The sequence below is a fragment of the Cricetulus griseus genome, chromosome 4, assembly GCF_003668045.3.
Source record: "Cricetulus griseus strain 17A/GY chromosome 4, alternate assembly CriGri-PICRH-1.0, whole genome shotgun sequence".
NCBI lineage: Eukaryota > Metazoa > Chordata > Mammalia > Rodentia > Cricetidae > Cricetulus > Cricetulus griseus.
Window position 1 is genome coordinate 79,598,853 of NC_048597.1, and position 26,279 is coordinate 79,625,131.

Here is a 26,279-nt window from a genome sequence, read left to right on the forward strand (position 1 = left end):
CCCTAGGTGTGCACTTAACCTAGAACCTTGTTGTTCCCATCAAGTAGCCTGAGAATATTATGACAGGATACCAGTAGATAAGCCCTGAGCTATATAATCAGGGGGACAGGTTGATAGTCAACCAATGTTTTTGGATAGCTAAGCAGTTCCCAGCCTATTAGCTGTCTGTCACTCAGAGAAGAAACAAACAACAGACTGCCTTCTAGTTCCTGCAGAGGATTGACATTTGCACTACTTGAATTTACAGACAGACAGTACCATTCTGTTACCACTTTGGTCAGATGAGAAGGCAGACTGGGCTGGTATGAGGTTGAACAGACTGAGGTGTGAGCCGAACAGTAAGACAACACTGAAGCTGGCTCTAGCCCTGGCATGGCACATGTGTCCATTTTGGGCTTTGTGGAAGGGAAGAGAACTCCCGGTAACTAAGGGAGGCACCAGCTCTACTTCTCAAGGGTCCAGGCAGCACAGCTTCCCATGGTTTCTGGTGATAGAAGTTGGCAGGTAGAGGGGCAGCAGATGAACTCACATGCCCATGTTTCCATTCCCTAGCTGGTACTTTTTTCCCACTGCAGAGGAAAAAGTACAGCTTTCTTAGCAGGAACAATAGCTGTTCCAGTGGGCAATCACGGCTACTAAAGGCACCTGATGAATGGGAAGAAAAACAACTTATACTTTTCTGGTTTCTGCCCTCTAATAAATGGAATGATAATTTCATTATTTCTAAGGTACACAGGAGGACAGATTAAAACAACCACTTTATTAGACCTTTGTTATTGAGACAAGGTCTTGCTGTGTAGTTTTTTCTGCCAAGGAACTCTATGCAGACCATGGCTTCAAATACAGAGATGCCTTCCAGAGGGCTGGAATTAGAGGTTCCTGGTGTGGAACTTTGTGAATACATGTGCTCAAAGACATTCTCTACTTCTCCAAGAGGGAAAAGAGGCTTGGGTACTCAGACAAATTTGGGAAGGGCTAAGGCTCCTTTACCACAGGCAGCTCAAGAGGGAACAGGACTAAACAGAGCAACCATGTGCCTGATTTTCCAGAGTACAGTCCTCTAAGTAACAAGGTACTTGGGTCTCTTAGGGGTTGTAAGCTACAACTCTGGATAGCACTGGCTCTCCTGGTGAGCCCTCTATATTGACTACTAGATGTTCATGCCACAGTAGGCCTGGCAGGAGCCATATTAGGCAAGAGCAGTGGACCTCTGGATGTTTTGTCCTCCACAGTTACCACCACTACAGATCTACAGATGCATAGACAGCCAAAGAAATGCGCTGGAAAAAAAATAAGCCCCTCCTTTATGCCTCTCAGGACTATGACTACATGGGCTGGGTATAAGTGGCAGCTGGGCCACTGTTTCCTATGCCCTTTCTCCACATAGGTCTTTGGGACTCAAGCCAGGGTCTAGAGAGGATTTCTTAGTCTTTTGGAGAGCAAGGGGTGATTGGTTAGCATTAACTGTCAACATGACAGAATCTAGAATTACTTGGGAGACAGGTCCATGGACCTGCCTGTGGGGGATTATCTTGGTTACATTAATTGAGGTAGTTAGACCTGGTTACTGGGGATGGCACTTGGCGGGAGTCCTAGACTATAAATAAAGAAAAGGGTCAGAGCAGCAACATGCACTTATCATGATCTGCTTTCTGAATGTGATGTAAACAACTCCTTCAAGCTCCCGTCACCTTGCCTTCCACACCATGATGGACTGTACCCTTGAACAGCAAGCAGAACAAACCTGTCTGTTAGGTTTTTTTTTTTTTTTTTTTTTTTTTTTTTGTAAATCACAGCAACAGGGAAAGACATAAAGATGCAGGGCTAGAGAAACTGTTCTGTTACCCACTTCCCCAGGCGCCAGGGCATGCACACTAAGCACTACTGCTGCTGCAAACAGTGCTGTGAGAGAAACCTCATAAAAACAAACTATATTAACCTGTCCTCTCTCCTCCCAGATAGATGCACAAAAAGCCAGAGGGGAGGAGGCACTGTTGGGAAGTAAAAAGCCCAAAGCTGAACCTGTCAGAAGACACAGATTCGTCCCCTTTCCTCTCACATTCCTATCCAAATGGCAAGTCACCAAGGCAGCAAACGCCTATCTCAGGAGTAATTAAATCCAATGAATCTCTGGAGAAGAGCTTTAAATATTCAAAGCCCCATTAATCCTCATGCCTTGGAATTAAATATGTATGCTAAGAAGGCTTGGACAAAAGCAAAAACACTTTCAAATGTGCATTCTTTAAATCTGTAGCATTAGCATGCATTTCTGTCCTGACCTTGTAGAAAACTAGGTAAAAAACACCATAAAGCATACACTGTAAAAACTGGTTAACACTTTAAAAACTGGTAGAAGAATGCAGATACAATCTCAGGCCATACTGAGCTATAAAAATGTGCCTGAATAAACAGTTTTTCTCCTCTCCATTCTTTCCTTTTCATTTCTAGAGCCTGAGTCCAGGGCTTCACTAATGTAAGTTAAGTGATTCACTGCTGAGCTATACCCCTAAGCCCTCACAGATTCACTTTTTAGGATTTGAATAATTGAACCTGCAAATCATGACTTCTGTTTCCTTTTCTGTGTTCTGACATGGACTCTCTGGGTTGCCCCCAGCACCTTGGAGAGTCTTGTTTCTGCAGTTCTGAGCTCCTCTCTCATTTGAGTCCTGGATAAAAGTTCAGTGACTTCTCAGTCCTCCAGGGTGGGATGACAAAAGGTTACCCCAACATTGCATTCTGTAGGAGGACAGCCAAGTTCTTCCTTGCAGAAGTAATGTGCACATCAAAACTCCCAATGAGACTTGGACTGCCACGAGCTCTCCGGTGAGAAAGTCATGGTGAATACTCTGTTGACCATCATACAGTTTTTGAATTTCTTTTCTGTGACGGGGAGCTGCTGCAGGGAACTATCAGAGCCACGGTGCAGGCAGAGTCACCTACTGAGTGCCCTAGTAACAAGCCCACTACTTCTGCTGTTACAATCATACACTTCTTTAAAATACATGAGTAGGGTTTGGGAAACTTGCCAAAGGAGCAAGTTCTATTTTCAGCAATAGACTGTTAACTATAAAGGGTCTTAAAGACAAAGCTGAAGCCCTGACCAGCCCAGCTGGATTATTACCACGGTCAATTGATTGTACCTGTCAGGAACACCAGGTTCCAAATTAAAAGGTAAAAATTAAGGAATGTGTGAAATTTCTAGATATTAAAGAGTCCAAGGGCAGCTAGCTCTGGAGAAAAGACAGTGCTGAAGAACCCTATTTTCAGCACCATGGATTTAAGTGACACTGAAGTTTCTTCTAACCTAAGCTGGACTCAGACCTTTGCTCTTTGCAAGATTCTGGGGTAAGGAGGTCTCAGAGAAATAGAATGAACCCAAATGTGAACCAGAAAACCAAATAACAAAACAAACCCAAGAGCAGCTCAGCAGAAGGAAGGGATAAAATAATCTATTTGATTTTCAAAGACCTGAAGGTGAAAGGTGATAAAATAAATTTGCAGGTGTACCCCACTCTCCCTCCCCCCCTTATTTCTATGTGTAGCCCTGGCTGTTCTGGAACTCACTAAGCAGACCAGGCTGGTTTTGATCTAAGAGATCAGCTTGCTTTTGCCACCCAAGTGCTGGGATTAAAGGTGTGTACTATCACATAAGGTTCTGCTCTCCTCTTTCTTCTGGCAGTAACCACTTCATGGGCTATTAAACTATGCTTTAAAATACGTAATGTAATGCTTTTTTTTTTTTTTTTGGTTTTGTTTTTGAGACAGAATCGAGTATCCCAGGTTGGCTTGAACTTCAGAGACATTAAGTTAAATTAATTTTTGGTTTTTGGAGACAGTTTCTCTGTGTAGTTTAATAGACCAGGCTGGCCTCTAAATCAGAGATCCACCTACCTCTACCTCCCAAGTGCTGGGATTAAAGGTGTGTGCCACCACACCCAGTTCAGTCTTGAACTTCTGATTCCCCTCCTTCAACCTCCTGAGTGCTATTAAGCATTTACCATAAGCATGTGCCATTCATGTCCAGTTTATTCACAAACCCAGGATTTCATCCATGCTGCTAGGCAAGTACGCTTATCAACTGAATTGTATCCCAGCTGGAAGCCGTGTTTTGCTAAGAGATCAAGGATTTGCTCTGATCATGAAGAATGGCTTGGAACTTTTTGTTACACCACATATACCATCTGCCACAGTCTGTCAACACACCTTCCTGTTTCCTAGCAGGGAAAAAAAAAATGGCCATCCAGAAGATGGGAGGCACTGGCTTGGCATAACACATTTCTGCTGACGTCAGCGAGGCTAGAGCTGGCTGGTGGAGACACCAGGCTTTCATTTTGTTGTTAAAAGCAGAGAACTGTGCAAAGTGGAAAGCACTTCCAGCAATGTTTAGTCTTTTAATTATTAGTTAACTGAGAGAAAAAGTAAAACCTAACAAAAAAGTGGAATCTGACATTAAATGAAGCTGAAGTGAACTGCATATTCTATTACATCCTCATATACCTATGAGCCAAAAAAAAGAATGAAGGGCTACCACTTGGTTCATTCTAGGAAGAACAAGGGGATGGTATTCAGCCCAAATCACTACTTAAAAACAAAAACAAACAAACAAACAACTCTGTTAACACACATACACACCATCCTTTAGCTGTTAGATTCCTGGGGGGGGGGAGAGGAAGCTATGCCTCTATTTAGCAGACAGATACTGGACATTTAGACAAGATCAGGCATGTTCATCAGACATATCTGGTATGGCCACAGACTGCCCTGGACATTTAGACAGAAGGATTAAGAAGCTTTGCCTTGCTCTGAGCCCTTGGTAAGACTTCCTTATTAGCACTTACATGTTTTTGGAATGGAATATGAAAACTGATGACTAACAACACTAATTCTATGTGTTTCACTTTCTTATTGATGAAAGGTTTGCTTTAGATAACTATGACACATGATCTCATGGATCAAGACAAAAACCACTGCTTTTTTGTTGTTGTGTAAGACAGGGTTTCTCTGTGTAGTCTTGGAGCCTGATTGGAACTCACTCTGTAGACCAGGCTAGCCTTGAACTCACAGAGATCCACCTGCTTCTGCCTTCCTAGTGATGGGATTAAAGGCATGCACCACTACTGCCTGGCTCTAAACACTGTTCTTTAAGGCAAAACTTAGAGCTAGGTATGGTGGTGCCTACCTGTAAGCTCAGTCCAGATGGAAAAATTTTAGGAGCCTAAAAGCCAATGTTGACTGAATGTAGGAAAGGAAGCAAAAAGTGTTAGAAGACTAAACAAAGGCACTGCTTGCTCTGTCCTCAGAGGATCTGGTAGACTGGGTTCTGCTCAATGCCAAGAAACAGAATGAAGGCCCATAATGCAGCAGCACCTTTAGGATTCTGTGTGTCAACCTGTAGGGCCAAGAACACCACGGTGAGAGGATGTAATTCTTTGGAGCAGGTTGGAGGAGGGATGGTGGCTGCAAGGTTGGTATCACTCTGTCAACTACAACAACATTTCTTGCTATGGAAGATGACATGGGAAATCTGACAGGATTTACTTTCAGTTTTAGCAACCATGACTCACCCCAAAACTCTCTCAAGCATGGCCATATTTGAGTAATACACAGAAGAAAGAAGAAGGGGGGGAGGAGGAAGGAGCAGGAGGAGGAGGGGTTTGGGGATATACCTAGGTAAGTAGAGTGCTTGTCTAGCTTTTTCTGGGTAGAATCCTCAGTATTGCATAAACTGGGTATAGCAATATATTCCTATAATTCCACCACTTGAGAGGCAAATTCAAGGTCATACTTGGCTACAAAGTCAAGTTTGGGAAGGGGGGAGGGAGAAGGAGAGTGGGAGAAGGAAAGGGAACCTGGGAAGGAGGAGGCAGCACTTAGGAGCTATACCTTTCTGTTTACCCCACAATCAATGACTCCTTGTTTTCACAGAGCTCTGAGCTCTTTTAAGAAAAATCTAAGCTTGTGCACCCATTTCCTTTTTTGCCTTGCAATTTTTAAATTACCTATCTTGCACTCAGGGGGCAAAGGCAGGAAGATCTCTTAGTTCAAAGCCAGCTGGTCTGTAAAACTACAGAGAGAGACCCTGTCTTGAAAAACCAAAATAACATAAATAAAATATTTTTAAAATTACCTATCTTTTGAGACAGGGTCTTATTGTGTATCCCAGGTTGACCTTTAGTTCCAGACTCTCCTATATGGGCATCTTCTGCTAGCACAGCTCTGTTCCAGCAACTTCGGGTATTCTAATCACACACTTGCATAATATACACAATCACCAGAGAATCACTATGATTTTTGATGTGGAAGAAACTGAACTTAAGATGAGTTAACACTGAAAGTCATAGGCTTATCCAAGTACCCTGAGCCAGTGAGTGTTCACTTCCCATTACTCTACCACTTTTACACACAAAGAACTCTGTCCTCATTCTGGTGATGCTGCAGGTTCTGACAGAGCACATCCACTTCTCTAAACCCTTGCCCAAAATTACCAAATAAAGAGTATCTGGATTCCCACCCAGATGGGTCTGCTTGTCTGAGGGAATAAACCCATCCACATCCTGAACAGACACAACTTGCTTGAAAGTTGGAATGTATTGCTAGGAAGAATGTCTTAGGACTCTCTCCTCTCTGCTTCTAACTTTTGGGTTCTAAGTAGTGATTAGTAGTGTCAGGGTTTTGCTGAATTCTTTCAGGCCCATTAATAATGGAAGAGCAGAACTGGGAAGAATGCAGAAGCATGCAACAGGGGTTTCAAGGTTAAAAGCATCAAAGGAACTAGCTGGGATGGGAATAGGGAGAAGAGGGGAAAAAGGTATGCTCATGCATGTGTGTGGGAAAGAGAATGCCAGTTTCAAAGAGACTCTTTGGAATGCCCAACTCTCATTAGGAGCACCAAGCACGATGAAGCACAGCTACTGGAGGCATGGCTTTTTCTCTGTCTGGGAGTGGGCCAACATTCCTGGCTACCTGTCAGGAAGTCCATCAGCACTGGAGAGCTGCCAGTGGATAAAATTGAGGTCAGAGGAACTATGCTAGCATCTTTCAAACCTATTTCTGACATTTGAAACAACCTATTTCATAAAGGGCCAGGCCTGCTTGTTCAGCAGAACATGCCTGACGACCACTTTTTTAGCCACAGCCAAGAGTAGCAGCACACAGGAGCCTGATCAGTTGCAGCTCCCTCCACTGCTGTAATGGGTGGGGATAGTCTGTATTGTTGCTACTGCCTCCCTGGCTCCACAAATCTCCATGTCTGCAAGAAGAGATTTCAAAAGCTCCCACTTCTGACATTCCTACACAGAGCTTTATAGGCAAACTGAATGATGGCAAAGAAGCCTGCAAATTATGCCTGGGAAAGGCTTAGTTTGGCTATTTGAAGAGCATCTGCTTGGGAGGAGGCCACAGCCATGTGAATTCTTCAGCTGTTTATACCCCACATTGCCCCCTCAGCAGAGGGATTTGCTACTCAGCCTCCAGCATGCACTAAAAAAGCAAGCTGTGTCACATACTAGGAAAGCAGAGACTCCATCAGCTGTTCTCACAACCCTAACCAGACATTTTAAAAGTCTGTCATGGCAACGCTTCTTCAATCAGAATCTATCCTGACCTGCTAGTCAGAAGGAGTCTGTATGGGAAAGGGAAGACTAGAAGCAGTCTTCAAACTCAATTATAAGGGCAGTTCACATCTAACAGGGCAGTGGCAGCGCTAACGCAATTGCTGTGAATGGAGCTGGGGCAGAAAAGCCTCAAGCAAAGTGCAGCTCTTTCCATTCACACAAATCTAGCACTTCACCTAAGGCACTGAGGCATAGCAGCCCTTATGGGGACCAGAGACACACAGATATAAAAACTAAAAACTAAAAACATATTTTGACTATTGCATTTTCCTCCTTTTGAGTTCTTTTGAAATGAATCCTTTAGCTCTAAATGAGGGCCAGAGAGAACTCAGCAGTAAAATGCACTGGCTGCTCCTGCAAATTGCCCATGTTTGATTTCCAGCACTCAAACAGCAGCTTATAATTATTTTTAAGTCCAGGTCCTGGGATCCAGTGTCCTCTTCGGGCTTCTATGGGCACTGCACACACACAATGCAAAGACATTCACGCAGGCAAGAATCAAATCCATACACAAAAAATAAATCATCTTTAATCCCAGCACTGGGGAGGCAGAGGCAGGTAGATCTTAGAGGCCAGCCTGTTCTACAGAGTGAGTTCCAAACAGGTTCCAAAGCTACAGAGAAATCCTGCCTTGAAAAATCATACAAAGAAATGATCGGAATGATAAGTTGGTGACAACTTTAATTCTTTTGTTAAAAGCTGTAAATATGTATATATTCTTCTCTTGACTCCCAACAAGCCTTCCTATGTGGGGAATGTCTCCTACCAATGCCATGTCTAGCCTTTCAAATCAGCTTTATGTGTGTTATCAAACATCTTTCTCATCCCATTTAAGATTCCAATGTAGAGGTGAGTATGGTGGTGCATGCCCGTGACATCAGCGCTGGGAGCAGGAGCACTTTGTTTGAACCTTATATCCAATCCAAACCAAACCGACCTAACACAAGCACTCTATATCCATTACCCAACTCTTTGTTCTTTTCACTCAGTGTATAGTGAAGGTGGCCATACGCTAGCATACCATATTTGAGAAGCCCTATCTGATCTGCTATCTGCTTTAGTAATTATAAATACATCCTATTTACTTGCTTAGTGCAACCTACCATTACTGTCACGCTTTTAGCACAAGTGTGCAGACAGTGTATAGTCTGTAAAACCTTGCTTTTTGTAAGAAGTTTGCTGCCTCCTACCTAGCATATGCCATTGTATACATATACATTGTAACCTTATCTAACTATTCCCTGTTCATAGCTGTCCAAAGAGAAAATGGATAGCCCCTACCCCCTTTTTGACAACATCTTATTCTTGCAGCCAGGTTAGTCTCAAACTTTCTGCCTCTGATTCTGAGTGCTGGGATTACAGGCATGACCATTAACTCTAGTCTTGAAAATGGATGTCCTTAAGAATAAAATTAAGGCCTGGTGGTGGTGGTGATGCATGCTTTTAGCCCAACACTTGGGAGATAGAGGCAGGTGGATCTGAGTTTGAGGCCAGCCTTATCTACAGAAAAACTCTGTCATAAAACACAAAATAAAACAATAAAATAATAAAATTAAACTTATACTTGGGAAGAATTCAGGATGAGGAAGAGGCCAAGCTTCAAGAGGAACTAGAGAGAGCAACCACCTCTTCAAAATGTTACTTCTTCTTTGTAGAGGAAGTAAGAAAGGAACCATGGTTTTTTGATAAGAGGAAATTCCCCTCTGCTCTATGGGAGCTATTCCTTGTGTTTGTATTTTTCTAAGGTTAGGCAAGACTGTTTGGAGCATACCGTAACCAAATTAGGAAACAAGCTGGCTGATATCTCTTAACTGGTCACCACACAGTCAGGATGTACAGGCATGCAGAGAGTGATGGATGTGGAGGAAGTATCAGTCCCAGAAGGAAATGCTATTTGCTTGAGAAATCAAGCTTAAAAATTAGACTTACTCAGAATATTTTTTCTTGCTGTGGCAGACCCCCCCCCCAAAAGGGGGGGGCACAAGTTTCCAAAAGGCTAGGTACAGTGGTACATACTTATGATGCCAGCACTCCAGTGGAGTGGGAACAGTACAGCACAAGTTTGAGGCTAGCCTAAGGTACATAGTAAGATGAGGGAGTAGGTGGAGAGATGAGAGAGAGGAAGTTCCCAGAAGTAAATCATATGGATTAGTAAATGTGCCACCTATCCCCTTGTCCACTCCCAGGGAAGCACAGATCTTTGAGTCAGGCCAGGGATATCACATTTCAGCAATTCAATAGAAGAAAGAGTCAAAAGCTCAAGATATAGCTAGTGGCAGGTAGAGCAGTTGCCTGGCATATGCAAAGTCTCAGGTTTGGCTAGTGAGAAAAAAGGAAGGGGAGGGGAATGGAGGGGAGGGAGGAGAAGAGAGGAGAGATAGGAGAGGAGAGAGGGAGGGAGGAAGAGAGGGAGGGAGGGAGAGAGCACAAGAAACCCGGACTTTCCATTTTCAGGCTACCTATCTAGCTGCTCTATTTGCCAGAAAATGCTAGTCTTGAAGCTTCAAAACAGGGTCTAGAATAAAGGGAGATTTAAAAGATAAAGACAACCGTAGTTCTTTATAGGAATCCCTTACCTGTGGTCCTTGTCTTGGGGTTAGCTGAAGCAGCTTGTCCATTGAGACACTTGCCTATCTTATATTAAAGGCGTGCGCCACCAACGCCCGCCCGGCTGAGTATTTACTTTTCAAAATGTACTTCTAGCCAGGTGGTGGTGGCGCACACCTTTAATCCCAGCACTCGGGAGGCAGAGGCAGGCGGGTCTCTATGAGTTCGAGACCAGCCTGGTCTACAAGAGCTAGTTGCAGAACAGCCTCCAAAGCCACAGAGAAACCACGTCTCAAAAAACAAAAAAGTATTTATTTGTTGGTTCTAACAATAACTTATTACCATGGAGAAGATCCAGGGTTTTTTTTTGTTGTTGTTGTTTTTTCCCCAAGACAGAGTTTTCACTGTGTAACAATCCTGGCTGTCCTGGAACTAGCTCTGTAGACCAGGCTGGCCTTGAACTCAGAGAGATGTACTTGCATTTGCCTTCCAAAAGCTGGGATTAAAGGTGTGTGCCACCACTGCCTGGCAGACCACCAGTTTTTCTTAATAGTTTATAATTCACGAACTTTCCAAAAGACTTCAAGTAACCAACATAAATCTACCAATTAACATGTTCATTTCTACTGGCTAAGAACATTGAGGATTATCTGGGGTACATGGTTTCCCAGGTTATAAACCATGAGTTATAAACCATGAGAACCAAAATCAACACCTGGGTAGGTTCCACTGGATAATGGAAAGGGAAACAAATACCACATCCATTTGAGCTCCCATGCTCAAGTCTTCCTGTAGGCTGTGCCGTCAGATGAGTCCTCCTACAGCTTCCATGGTCATGCTGGAGCCTGAATTTAGCAAGACCAGGACTAATCAGAGAAGATCTTCTTGTCTGTCTCTGCTTTCTCCCCATGGTGCAGCAGACACGGTAGTTATAGACAAATCTCATTGCCCTTTTATGGTAGAAAAATGAATTGCTTGCCTAGGGCTGAGGCCCAGAGATGACAGAAGGGGAAAGTTGTTGTTTGTTGTGGTTTTGGCAGCCACAGCATAAGTGTTCTGTCTTTAGCCACCCTGGCTATATGGTTCATACCAGGCATCTGCTAAGGAAGAAAACAAGCCTGGCCAAATGCTGGAGGAATCTTCCCTTACTCTGCCTGAGAAAGGACATGTTGTTTATGATTGGTGAGCCTGGGTTTTGTGGAAATGTTCTTTTTTATAAAACAAGGCGTAAAAAGGTCTTGTTTTGTGTGAAAGGTCTAAGCAGAAATGCCCCAGAAGTTAAGAGTTCCATTCACTAGGCCCAAGCTAGTGGGACTAGGGTTGAACAGGGAGGCAGCTTCACATGACAGAGGACCAGTGTGGCTATGAGTTCCCCATCTCCTGTGAAGCACGAGACAACCAGGAAAACAGCCACCCACTGTAGATAAGTCTACCCTCAGGATAGCACAGCAATGTCCCAGGCCCTTCTGCTGATAAAGCAGTAGTTTGCAACACAGGGCCTTAAATTGTTTTCATTTCTGTCAAGAGGCCCACAGGAAAAAAAAAAAAAAAAAAAAAAAAAAAAAAAAAGAGCAGGCTTCCCAGCAGCTGCAGACACACATTGCAAAAGGAGAATTAGGCAATTCTCTGTAGGCACATCAAGAGTTAGAGAAATTAAGCTTATCTGAGTGAGAGAAATTAAGCTTATCCAACATGCTTTCAGCTGGAAAACAAGCCTTTTAAAATGGGGGGGTGGGGAGCACATAACTGTGATGCTTGCACACTTTCTTCTACACTTAAAGTTCAAAAGGACAAAAAAAAAAAAAAAAAAAAAAAAAAAAAAAAAAAAAAAGGCAAGCTGGCCCGGAACACACCAACTGCCCAGGAAATCTGCTCCAGGGTTACAGGAAGGATGAACAATACTCCTGGGCATGCATATGGGGTCTGTATCCCAGATAGCCCTGGGGTGGCCTGTCTGGCCCAAAGCCACCTCTCCTTGGCACCCGTATTTCATCAGAATCCAAAGGATTGGTGCTACTTCAGCCTCGTCCACCTCAGCCTTCTGGGGAAAGAGCCATGCAAATACTCAGAGCTTTGTTAACAGGCTTTAGAATGAGACTGATCAAGGACTGCAAGACTGTGTCCCCAGGTTGCCAGCAATGACCTGCTGTGGTATGTTGATGAGGCTCCCTGAAGGTCTCTATCTACTGCTTCCCCTCAAAGTTAAAAGTCCACTCTCTAAAGCACCATGAACCCACTGTTGACACCTATAATAGTTCCCTGACATCTGCAGAACTAACTTTACCTTCCTTGCTCTAAACTGTGATAGCCCATGATCTGGAGTCTATTTCTCTGCCTAATCCTACTTCCTTTCACTGTGGTCATTACTTGTCCATTGGATGACCCTGAATACAGCTTGGCTCATGTGATCCTCTGGCCCCCACAGTAAAACTGTCTCCACCCATTAGGTCTTACTGTAGCAGTGTCAGGCCAAAACCATACTCACACCAGTGGTTTATTCACACAGTGTGCCAAATCCTAGTGATCTTTTCTTCCTGGGAGTCCCACTATCTCCCAGTGCTATCTACTTGAGTTGGCCTATAGAATTCTTTCCAACACAGCTAGCTGTTCAATTAACAAACTGTTCCTGTAATTGGTGGCTTGTTTCCTTTGTGCAGGAGAGGCAACAGGGGACAGGGGCAGCACCTACTACAGTCTGGGTAAGAAGCAGCAAGGAGACCCTAGAAGAGAACTCAAGCACTTGCCTGGAGAGCAAAGAGGAGGCTTTCATGGGGCGAGAGAGGCTTCAAGTTGAGAGAGCTATGGCAACCAGAGGTGTTTTTAGCCTCCCAAGCCTGACAGTAGAGGAGAGGAAGGCAAAAGGACAAGCTGTAGTAAAAGAAAAGAAAAGAGAGATCGTGATATTTTATTCGCTCTGGGCTAGAATATGGATCAGCTTCTCAGGCTCAGGGAGCTTTTGAAGGGAAAATGCTTTTCATATGAACCTCTGATGGGGAATAAATGGGGGGGGGGTGCTTTTATGAGGCTACTGGGATTTAATGTGAGAGACTCTTAGTCTGTTTCTTTTTGAAAAGCAAATGCCCATCCTAGCTTTCAAGAAACCATTGACTTTGGGAAGGAAAACACTAAAAAGATTATCTGTCTCTCTTCTGGACTTCAGGTAAAATAGTCTGCATGCAATCTGCCCTGGAGATGGAACTGTTAGCCATATCCACACTGATACAGGGTCTCAGGTTTCCCAGCAGCCTCTCTGCAGGCCACACCAAGACCCTTTGGGCCAAGATGAATTTCATGTGTGAGGCTCTGATAGGTTGTGTGACCCACTTCCCAGGTACTGGTCAAAGAACACAGACTCTCAAAAATTCAACAAAGAACCAACCCTCCTTCTGCTGGGACAATGAACCCTTTGCCCTACCAAGGGAGTTGCTGCTACTTTCCTGTTACATTATCAATATTCTCATCTCAGAAAAGTGACTGACAGCCCTAGGAGAAGCCATTTGAGTAAGGTCTTTCCAGTCCCTGTGAGGGATGCACATACATACTAGCAAAGCAGACATAGCTAAAATAAGAAGATACGGATTTGTTTACTTGGTGTTGTTGCAGTGCTGGAACTTGAATCCAGGGCCTTGCACATGGCTAGGGAAGTGCTCTACTGCCAAGCTACACCTCTAACACTTTGTAATATCTTAGTACTATTTATTTTTGGTAAGAAAAATGCAAAGGTAGATAATATAAAGAATTCCATATACCCAGTCACTAATGGCTACTAATGATTGACTCATGGCCAACACTAGCTTATCTGCCCCCTTCATCTTCTTCTATTCACCCCTGTATAACCATGAAACAAATTCCAAACTAACTCCAGACTACTTGGTTCATTTACTAACATTTCAGTGTCTATCTCCAAAAGATAAAGACTCTGAAAACTAACACAATAAACCATCCCAAGTATACCCAAAGCACAACTGGAAGCCCTGGGTTTGACTCCCACTGATAGCACTTGCTACAGTGTGACTCCAAACATAAGGTATCTCACACTCATTAGGGAAGAGCTCCCATTAACAAGCCTGTGGACTTCAGCCTAAAGATGGTGTCAAGCTCCCAAGCCAGGGAGTCATGACTACACGTACTGAGTTGGCAGAGGCACTGCTCTCTAGCTGTGTTTTTTGTACTCAGGGCCCTGACCTCAGCAGATCAGATTCTGTTTCTCTCCACTACTACTCTGAGTTACCAAGGTTACCGAGCCATCTCAGGGTTCATTACCATGCAAGTGCAGACACAGAGCACACAGTTCAATGCAGTTTCAAAGGGACTGACATCTTCCCCTGTTTTGGGTAGTGAGGTTTTCCAGGTCAGGGTAGCAGGCCAGAAAGAGACTTTGTTTTTTAACTGTGGTCTGTGGGAAGGTCATGGAGCATGTGGGGGCTAGTAAGTTAACAGTTGTTCCCACTCTATTTCCTGCCTCTAGTTCAGGAAGGACTAACTGGTCCCAAAGTTGCTCTCATTTTGCCAGTAAATGCTCTCCCATCCCTTTGCTACTACTTCCCTCCCCATGTCCTTTGCCTTGACACACATAGACCCTCCCTCCAGGACTCAGGGGCTTCCTCCCTCTGGTATTGCCATAGCAACAATGTCTCTACCTGGAAAAGCTAGAAACCCTGCAGTACTCTGTGCTGAGAATGCAAAGGAGGGAACGGGATTGCCCATGCTGTCTTTAGCACCCTCACAGCACATGCGCACTCTCTCACACACAGCCCTTGCTCAAGGACATTTACAATGAAATCAGAAAAACAAATTAAAATGGTGACACTTGGTAATTCACAATTAGCGAAGATAACATGGGGTAAATCACTAAAGAGTTTGCTATCAATTCTTAAGACATCTTTAACGTGAGATTTTTAAAGACAATCAAAATACATTTTTCAGTGAAGCCATAACAAAGAAAAATTATATTACTTTACACAAAACATAATGAGTGGCTAACTAAACTGGTGTATGGTTTCTAGAAAGAGCCCCTGCAAGCTTTTGGTCCTGGTAGAATGTGTAAATGAGATAGGGCTGTGATGAGTTTGAAAAGCAAAACTAAACCAGTGACCACAAAGACACTAAAAGGGCAGTTTCTATTGCAATAGAGCAAAAACCTGATAAAAATCCAGACTTTTTCTGTAAGTAGCACAGTGCAAAACCAAGAGATGGTAGGTATATTCTGCTTCAAGAACAGCAGACAATAGCAGCTCTGACTTGGAGGACCCCTGCTTCGGAACAAGTGAAGTAGTAAGGGCCAGGGCCTCCCATCAAGTAAAAAATGTGACCAACAAGTCACACAGACAAACACATCTTATCTTTACTTCTAACTAATTCTGAATTCTCCAGCAAAGTGTGCTGTTTACTTTCCTTTTAGGTTGTTGCTATGCCATCTCTGAGCATCATTCCAATCCTTCTAGATACCAGTGGGAAACCAATGAGCAATGCACCAGGAGAGGGGACAGCAGAGCTGTGGACAGAAGTGCAAAGACTTCAGTGACAACAACAGTTCATAAGCAGCCTTCCTGAGGACAAAGCTGTCCCTGGGCAGTACCACACCTGTCTTGGAGCCTGACAACTGGGGTTTGCAGGGGGTGGGAAGCTGTTGGAGTCACATCTGCCCCCCCTTTCTTTTTTTCCGTGTTGGGGTTGAACTTTAAGGCTTATCGGTGCTGGGGAAGCATTTTATTACTAAGTCCCTAGTCCAGGGAGTTGTAGTCTTCCCCCATTAATTTTGGCAATACAGGCCTATTGTCCTAGCACTGAGGAAAGTTTGGGGCCATTCAAGGTTATTTAAAGAGCCCCTGTCTAAAGCCAAAAAAGCCAAACCTACCTGTCCCTGATGTAGCAGACTGTAAGCTGGTTAGAAATAAGTGCTTTGAATGTAATTTTAAAATACAAGGTTGAGTGACAAATCATTTGCTTCCTGATGGGATGTTATGCCTAGTCGCTTAATAAACAATTTCAAGGCAGTAAACTGTACGAATCGGGAAGAAGTTCCAAATTTCTAAGAATTCTTCTCATTACTGGGCCTGTAGCTCACTGGCCCCTCAAACATATGGTCATAATTGAGTGACATAAAAGCACCACGCACTGACCTTACCTTTGCCTATATTATGCCACTTATTTTCCTTAACGTTGTGCAAGATTTTGATTTAACAGATAAAACAGTATGGTCAGGGGAGTATTTAGCGTAGATCTCAATGCTAGGAAGGGGAGGAGGTGAAGTCAGAGCTCTTCAGGTAACCAATGTGCTGCCTTTTTCCTGCACGTAGCCATGACATTAGTTGACATTCACAGCCTCACAATACCCGGCAAAGGGCAGAGCACAGAGGACTTCATCAGTGGATGCTAACTTATCATTAACAGTCTTTAAGACAACTTTCAAAACAGACAGCTTACCAAGAAAGTGCACCAAAAGGATTTGTGCTATGTAGTGCTGACAGAGGAGAAAGACATGCTTTATTGACTGTCTATGATTATCTCCTGGGAAGTGGTAACTAACTATCATCACAGGCTGCTTCGTGGGTTTGAGAAATAAGTACCAGTGCATTCAATGGAGGAGAAGGCAGAGAGATGCCAGTTCCTGGGCAAGTGGGCAAACACCCAAAGCCCAGGGGATTTGCTGTTAGATCCCTGGGGCCCTGAGATTTTTGCTGACTGCTGAGCTATGTAGATGGCTCTAGACAGGAAAAAGTAGATGAAAGATAAAAACAAAAACTTTCTTTATGCCAAGAGGGAATGAAGGTTTTTATTTATATTTTCTTTTCTTTTCCTGTATGGGGTAATTATCGTTCTCCCTTTTAAAGTCACTGCAAATAACAGCAAACATAGGATTTATTCAACTCACAGTGGGAAGATGAGGAGGATGGGTAAGCAGTATTTACCTGCTGGTTCCTTTTTCATTCTTGGAAACACACATGCATTAATGTGGGTCTCTAGCTGGAAAGTTAGTGGACATGCCTAGGTGTAAAATTTCAAACAAGATCATGCCATGATCAAGAGGCCCACCAAGATCAGATGCATGATGGTGTTCCTACAGAGAATTTTTTAATATTTATTTTATGCATATGAGTATTATATTCACATGTATGTAGATACACTGCATGTGTGCTTGGTGCCCATGGAGGCCAGAAGAGGGCACCAGATCACTGGAAATGGAATTAAGGACAGTTCTAAGGTACGTTAGGAACTGAACTCAGCTCCTTTGCAAGGGCAACAAGTGCTCCTAACTATTGAGCCATCCATCACTCTAGCTCTTGCTATAGGAACTTGACAAAAATATTAAAACAAGCAGTGCAACTCTGAAACCCCTTGCTACTGTGCTGGCTCTGGTGCACATTTGATGGAAAGCTGGCTCCCAGTGATGGCTGTTGGGATATGCCCTGGGGCTTTCCTTTGGGTTGCTAGCTCTATCACTGTCCATCACGTGAAGTCAAGCTTCAGTGTCCATTAAGCATAGTTCTGTGGTGACTAGCACTGAACCAAGGGCACTATTCCATCCACAGTAGACATCCAAGGAACACAGTATAATCATAGCCCCAGAGACCTGCAACAAATGAAGGCCATGTTCACAACAAGGACCTTCCATTCTAACCCCTCCCTTTCTGACTCCAATTATGTATTATGAAGTGAGCCCTCACCTACAGGCTTAGCAATCTTTCTGTCACCGAGACATTTGGTTGTCAATGTACTTTCTGATTAAAGGTCGTCTCTGACATAGGGAACACAAAGATCGGCTTCATCATCTCTGGATAATGTGAAGCTTGGTTTGTCTAGGAGTCAGCACACTTACTAGATTCCCCCATTGAAGTGTGGCTAGTAAGTGCCAATGGCCTACTACCACAGCTGGAGCTGTCCTGGAAATGACAGCTAGGTCAGATTAATTTACATTTTCTCCACACAAGCATTTAGTTACTGCAGGCAGGTGAGATACTCAGTTTTTAACAACAAACTGGTTTACTGCAGATGTGATTTTTTTTTTTTTTTTTCAAGACAGGGTTTCTCCGTGTAGCTTTGGAGCCTATCCTGGCACTCACTCTGGAGACCAGGCTGGCCTCGAACTCACAGAGATCCACCTGCCTCTGCCTCCCGAGTGCCGGGATTAAAGGCGTGTGCCACCAATGCCCGGCTGCAGATGTGATTTTTGTAGGTGGAATGAACAAATAAACCAAACCCAAGTTTGGTTTAGTAGACATTTATGTCTACTAAAAGACCCCAGATAAGATTTTCTTTTTTATTTTCATTCAACTCTCTATACTATCCTTCCTTCCTTAGCACTTGCTTATTGTGGACTGGTGAATCTCTACCTCATGACCCTGGCCAATTTTCTAGGAAGTTCTACATGTACTGTGGAGCATATATCCCCAAGAAGGTAGAAAGAAATTCAACAGGGAAATGTCTGAACCTAAGAATACATATTCCACAGAATATTTGAAACTACCTCAGAACTTGCCAAAACCCACCCTTCTTCCACTCCATGCTGAAAATACTCTTATCCATTGCTGAAAGCAGCATGACAAAACAATGCTTTGAGAGCATACCAGGGAACAGAAGGCCCAGACAAACATTCCATCACACCTATGAGACACAACCTATTTCACAGAAGACAGTCTCAGTTTTCAGTGATTTGGATACCAAACCTCTTTCAGATAATACCTAACTACAATTCCTTATCTCAGAGTGACAGGTTCCTGGAAATTCAACTGGATTGTAGGTTACTGGCAAACACTGCAATGAGAAAACAGATGCTTTCAGTCTTACACGGGCCAAAATTAGCTTGTGGATCATTTTTTTTACACATGCAAAAATCTTAAGGATAACTGCCAGTTTAGCTATCCTGCTGAAGAGAAAGACTGTTGCCTAGAGAATTAGGGTGAGTACAGAGGAAAAGGGCAGATATCCTAACAGCGCAGCTATCTCTGCAGTGAGTTTTATATGCATGCAGTGGTTTGCTTTAGCACTAACATGGAAGAATTTCATCAATTCTGCTTACTAGACAGTTAAGCTGACTACTTTGGAAATACTCAAAGGGGAGAGGGACCCTTATTGTGGAGCACTTGTGCCATCTAGTGGCAGCTCACACAAGATAGTCTAGCATGGATACTACTTTGCATTCTATTATGGGTTTTCTACTATCTCCCACAGACCCCTTCCCCAAAGAACAGAAAAGGAACCTAAGAACACGTGTGCCATTACCCCGTAGGTAAAGGTTAAATTCTGAAGCAGATAATCCTGGAAGCTGTAACACACTGTACTGCATTCTCTTCACTGAGTATTGAAAATCCTCTGAGATTCCCTTTCCATCATTGCTAACACAGTGCTTAGTTCTTTGATCAAAGTGTCATTTATACTTCAAAAGTGGCAGGGAGCGTATGTGTGTATGTGCTGCATTTGAGCACAGGACAGGGAAAAGAGCAAGCAAGAGATACAACACAGAAAAATAAAAATAAAATCCTTCACATTTTATATCAGAGCACCGGTCTATAACATGACATAGAAAAGAGATACTGAGATTTGCAACTGGAATCCACAAATAATCTCATCCCTAACGATGCACAACCATCACAAAACACTGATCTTCAGCTGCTTCACGAAAAGGAACAGGCAAACAGATAATAGAACAAAGTATATGGGTCACCAGGATAGCGCAAAGTACCAAAATTCAAGCAAATGTGTTAGGAAAAAACTCTCCCTTACTTTCCGGCATCGAGGATTAGGGCAGCTGAACCTCTTCACATCACTGTCCAACAGAGCAGGGAAGCTACACGAGGGGCACCTGAAATAAACAGGGAAGGTGTATCACTCAAGATGGTTAAGTAGGTTTCATGGGATTGTGCTACCCAGCTGGAGTGTTGAGTAAGGCAGACAGTGCTTTGTACTCCTTAGTTTTCACTGTAACCTAGATTGAGCTTCTTTCTTTACCAAGGACCATATCAATGCCCAAATTTACTATCAACAACACCTCAAGCTTTCAAGGATTCCTTGTAACCAATATTTTTTCTCCCACCCAGGACACGGTGATTCAGCGATTAGGTGGTAAGAAAAGCACGTAAGAGTCCACTGATAGAGCCGAGTGGTGGTGGCGCATCCCTTTAATCCCAGCATTGGGGAAGCAGGCAGGCAGATCGCTGGGAGTTCAAGACCAGCCTGGTCTACAAGAGCTAGCGCCAGGACAGCCTCCAAAGCCACAGAGAAACCCGTCTTGAAAAACCAAAACAACAAAACAAAACAAAACCAAAGAGTCCACTGATAGATGTTTACATTATAAAGTTTAATTATTTCATTTCTCAGCAAGAAGTGCCAAAAAACCCAATCATGCCAGATCAAATGTTCCAGCAGACTTCACCTTGGGGATCAGCAGAGTATCAGAACTCACCGGACAAGCTCATCAGCATAGGCTGCAGTGACTTCTTCTTCAGCTTTCCGTTCATAGTATTTGTACAGAATGGTCTGGGGGAGCACCTTCTCCAGTTCACTGGTTGGGAAGGAACACGTGCAGCTGCCTTCCATGCAGCTCAGTTCTGACTAGAATAAAGTAAGCAGGAAAGAAAAAAAAAAAAAAAAGGATTCAGAATAACAAAAGAGCCAAGGAAGTCAAACACATCTTTCAAGAAAAAGGCCAGTAGCAAAACACAGATGTGGAGGTAGTAAAGTCCTCCTCTCTGAGAAATCATTCTTTAACCAGGAAGCATTAAGAGCAAAAAGGCATTCCTTGATCCTAGTAGATGACCTCCAGCAGCCCAAGCTACAATCTATAAAGATGGAACACCAACAGCTAAAGTGACATGGCTCAGTGGTTGGAGGAGGTTGGCTACCATGTCTGAAGTAGGCTGCTTCCCTGGTGGGATCTGTAAAGCTGGAGATCCTTTTGGAAGGGGATGGGAGAGGTGGTAACTAGGTTAACAAAAGAGGGGGGAGGGACTTCTATTCTTACTTTCTCCGAATGGAAATCAACAGAAATGTTTAGGTACAGCAGAGCTCCAGTGTGGCCTCAAGAAGACCTGAAGCAAAACCTGCACATGGAATTGCAGTATTTCCAGCTCCTTCCCAGTCAGTTCTAGGATTCTGGGACAGGGGCAATATCATATCCACATTCAGTGAAAATGCATTAAAATGTCATTGGAGAATCACAACAGGAAACACTATTTATAAACACCCAAAGTAACCACTCAGCCTATACACCTGTGGCTCAAATAGCTTCCAAACAGATCTTTATTAAGAATGGAAAGTGCCAGACATCTGAAGAACCATAACAGGAGAAAGGACACCAAAGTAAAGACAATGAAATGATCTCAATGTTCCCAACAGTTCCTAAGCATCTCCCTTTTCCAGGGGAAGAAACTATGTCATAAGATGATGCTAAAGGCCATTTAAAAGGTTAGGTTTGGAGAGATGGCTGGGTGGCTGGAAGCACTGGCGGCTCTTTTAAGGGGTACAATTCTCAGAACCTCCATAGTGGCTTAGAACTGTAACTCTACTCCAAGGAATCTAATCTGTCCCCGGGAGGAAAGAGCAGCCAGGGCTCCCAACCACCAAGCCATGCACATAATGCATACATGTAGGCAAAACACTCCTACACATAAAAAAAAAATAAAGAAAAAGGTTATTTTCAGGGAGGGAGGAGTGCTAAATAACAATAAGGATGTTTTAAAAAGACATAGGGGAGGATCTCTGAGTTTGAGGCAAGCCTGGTCTACATAGTGAGCTCCAGGACAGTCAGGGCTTAACAGAGAAACCCTGTCTCAACCCAATAAAGGGTAAGAGGCCAAAAATTTGAAGATGGTAGTCACAGGAGACATTGGATGGAGTGTGAAAGAGAGTGACAGACAGACAGAGTGACAGAGAGAGAGAGAGAGAAATACATTACATGTATATGACAATCTTTAAAAATAAAAGGCCACTTTCTGGATCATGGTGTTGGTTTCTTCTCTCTTAGCCTCTCTTTCCCCCTCCCTCTTCTCTTCCCCTTACTCTGTTAGTACTAGGGATGGAACCCAGGGCCTTATACATGTTAGTCCTTCTTCCCTATTTTTTTTTTTTTTTTAACTTTGAGACAGGGTCTCAAATTAAATTTTTTTAGGCTAGCTTTCAACTTGTGATCCTCTGCCTCAGCCTTCCATGTAGCTGGTATTACAGAACCAAGCCACTTAGCTCACTATTACTTTGTTATGGTTGCTCGAAGAGATAGAAAACAATACACAATTCCTCTTAATATTGTTTCATTGATGTTCAGTGAAATGGACTTTGGACAGAGGAATATGATCTTATACTTACTATGACTTTTAAACCAACTACCAACTATAAAATCTTTTAAAGTATGTGAAAATATAGTAATACACTTTCATATGCTTAAATAAACTCATCCTGAGCTTACCCTTTATTGAATTGTAACCAGGAAAGTGAATGCTGAGGCAGGGGCCCTGTGGAGCTAGACACAGGGCATGAGGGAGTCAGGAAACCTGTTCTACTCAGAACCAACATCACACAAGTCAGGCCATGCACAAATCACCTATTGTCAGAATTTTGCCTCCCCACCCCCATGACACACGCCTTACCTTTCCAGCCCCAAACACTGCCTCTTGGGCATATCTGATGAGACATTCTTTGCAGAACAAGTGAGCATCAGCACACTGTGTCAGCTCCTCAAATGGAAACTCCCCATAGCAACATCGACACTCAATCAGCTGTCCATCCTATGAGCCAAAGGAGATACATGTGAATGCCCCCATGCCCCATTCAAGCACTGAGGTCTCATCTATAGCCCTACACATTTCCTTGCACCAGATACACATTGAGGTCAAAACTGACTCCTAGCAGACACCAAGTAACAAACATTTTTTTTTCTAATAGATATTTATTTATTTATTTATTTATTTATTTATTTATTATATATACAGTGTTCTGTCTGCATGTATGGTTGGACACCAGAAGAGGGCACCAGATCTCGTCATAGATGGTTGTGAGCCACATGGTTGCTGGGAACTGAACTCAGGTCCTCTGGAAGAGCAGCCAGTGCTCTCAACCTCTGAGCCATCTCTCCAGCCCCTGTAACAAACCTTTTTTGCTATCTAAAACTAGCTCAGAAGCTGGGTATCATGGCAATGTATGGGTAATAACAATACTTAGGACACTGAGAAAGAAGGAACTCAAGTTTGAAGACAACCAGGGTAATGGAATGAGACCTTGTTCAAAAAGAAGGTAAATAAACAACAACAAAAAAATAAACATAATTCAGGAAATCAGTATAACACTGCACTATAGCTAAAGACAGCAAACAACTGCTGCAACAGATGCTGATGTGTCTTTAAAAGGGTTAATGGTATGATACAGTATCCAAGAAGCTTTCTAAAGCTGGATTTGTTCCTCTTGTCAGAAGACAGTGGTGTGAAGAGACCATAAGCCAGCCCTTGCTTTTGGTAAGGGACTAAGTAAAATGAAGTCCCATACTTAAGTACCTACAGAGATGAAATGTCAGTGCTCACCAATGACACAGAGCCATGCTCAAAAAGCCCACTAAGCAAGTTGGCAGAGATGGCACAGAAAGCCCTGGACCAAGGCTACACAGGGAATCTGAATGTAGGAATGCAGAACAGTCCCTTCTATTAATTTCTGTTTATGTTCTTGAAGAACATATATATCTCCTTTCAGTTCTGGTCTGGTCTTGTATGAAGATAACCTTCTCTAGCTGATGTAACTGTGACCTGAGTGAATTGCAAACTCACAAGTCAACAGGAGGTTACATAGAAAAAGGCTGCTTTCAAAAGCCCAGTGAGTACACCCTGAATAAATGAACTTGGTGAGAATTCAAAATACCTTTTGATACTGTTCTTCATTCATCTGCAGGGCAAGCAAAAAGTCTTCATGCTGAAGAACAAGAGAATCAAACATTCAGATACAAATGTAGAAAGGAGATGACCAAAGCCGTTAGCATGGATTTCAATTTACGTACATTATTAACAATGTACTCCTTCAGTTAACATGGTTTAGTAATAGAAAAGGCTACTAAAGAATAAATCTGCAGTGAATAAGGGAACAGACTAACACCAACCACTGGTATAGCAAAGAAGAGCATAAGCAAACAGCAAGCCAAATGGGCCAAAACCAAGTTTGATAACACAATTTGCTGGTGAAGTTGAGAAGCAACCAGCACTTGTGTATTATTGTAGAAGATGTAAAATGGCTGACTGTGAAGGAGGCATGTAGTTCGAACTCAACAGTAGAAAAACAAATTATTTTGTTTTTTGAAATACGATCTCTCTATGTAGTCTTGGCCTTGCAGACCTAAAACTATGTAAATCATAAACATCAGCCTACCTCCCTCCCCTACCTCAAGTACTGAGATTAAAGGCATGAGCTACCAAGCCTGGCCAAAAATTACATATTGAGACAGAGTCTCACTATATAGCCCTGGCTGGCCTCGAAGTCATGGAGATCTGCCAGCCCCTGCCTCACAAGAACTGAGATTTAAGTTGTGTGCCACTATGTTTAGCTATCAAAGTCATGTTCAGGAATCTATCCCAAGATGCACTGAGGCATAAATATGAACTGATGCATGTACAAACTTGTTTACAAACAGCAAACCCTGGAAACAAGCCCGGACCTTCATCAGACAATGTTATAGCAGTGGATGGCTGTTACATGGATGCTAGGATACACTGCTAAGTGAAATAAATAGCAGATGCTGAAAAGTATTTCCCTTATAAATGTCTTGATAATGCTATACATGTGTGTATGTAAGCATGTGTAGAAGACAAGTTTGTGAAGCCAGTTCTTTTCATACACGTTCACATGGGATCGGGTCTCCAGGCTTTGAACAGCAAGTGTCTTTACCCAGTGGGGCATCTTATTAGCAGTCTATCTTTTGGATAAGAAAGAGAAATAAATAAAATACCCCTACATACTTGCTTTTACTTAAATAAAGATAAACTAAAATGAGTATTACTACAGAGGCAGTGTGAGAAAAATCTGGCTTGCTGGACATTCTTGCTTTATAGTTTTGACTTAAATAAAAATGTTACAAAACTGAAGGATAAAGAAGACCCACCTAAAAAAGGCCATTTCTCTACAAGTCAAATATAAACAACAGGCACAAATAAGCGTAACTGTTCGTGTTAATGGCATAACCAGAATCGTTTCAAACAACTTCATGGTTTTCGTTTGTATTTTTCTTTTGAAGCATAGTCTTGCTATGCTGGTTCTGAACCTTTGGGGTAAAATAATTCCCCTGCCTCAGTCTCCCATCTGGGGAGACTATCACTGTGCTCAGAAGATTTTAGAATCTTCTAAAATGATAGGTATCATGTTAAGTCATTAAGAATCAAAAGTGGGGTTGGAAAGATGGCTCAGAGGTTAAGAGCACTGACTGCTCTTCCAGAGGTCCAGAGTTCAATTCCCAGCAACCACATGGTGGCTCACAACCATTCCTTATGAGATCTGGTACCCTCTTCTGGTGTGCAGATACACATGGAAACAGAATGTTGGATACATAATAAATAAATAAAATCTTTAAAAAAAAAAAAGAATCAAAAGTGTCCTTGGCACACACACAAAATAAACATAAAATGAAAGGAATGATAAAACCTGTACATTGAGCTAGGCAGTGGTGGCACATGCCTTTAATCCCAGCACTTGGGAGGCAGAGACAGGCAGATCTCTGTGAGTTTGAGGCCAGCCTGGTCTATAAAGCCACACACAGAATCCCTGTCTTTGAAAAACCAAAACAACAATAACAAAAAACCAACCTGTACATTGAATTCTAACCAGAAATCTCAGCATGAAATTCTCAATAAAGAAAGTAAAGCATTTAGGAGAAGTTTTCAGGTCAAGGCCTATGCTGGATTTTTTTGTTTTGTTTTGTTTTGTTTTTCAAGACAGGGTCTCTCTGTGGCTTTGGGGGCTGTCGGAACTAGCTCTTGTAGACCAGGCTGGTCTCCAACTAACTGAGATCTGCCTGCTTCTGCCTCCCGAGTGCGAGTGCTGGGACTAAAACTAAAGGCACTCGCCACCACCAACAGGCTATGGTGGATGTTTTATGTCAATTTGATACAAGTTAAAGTAATTTGAGAAGAGAGGACCTAAAGTAATTTGAGAAGA

General features: G+C 42.9%; 1 protein-coding gene across 3 annotated transcripts in view; it reads right to left on the reverse strand.

Annotated features, from left to right (window-relative positions):
- The window catches only part of Rnf216 (ring finger protein 216), a 110,903-nt gene that overhangs the window by 46,057 nt on the left and 38,567 nt on the right, over positions 1 to 26,279 (reverse strand). For all 3 annotated transcript variants that reach the window (XM_027413551.2, XM_027413550.2, XM_035443132.1), the window contains exons 10-13: positions 24,000 to 24,050; positions 22,742 to 22,879; positions 20,563 to 20,711; positions 19,884 to 19,962 (exon numbers count right to left, since the gene is read on the reverse strand). In XM_027413551.2, coding sequence (XP_027269352.1) covers positions 19,884 to 19,962; positions 20,563 to 20,711; positions 22,742 to 22,879; positions 24,000 to 24,050 — 417 coding nt within the window. The remainder of the gene's footprint in view (positions 1 to 19,883; positions 19,963 to 20,562; positions 20,712 to 22,741; positions 22,880 to 23,999; positions 24,051 to 26,279) is intronic.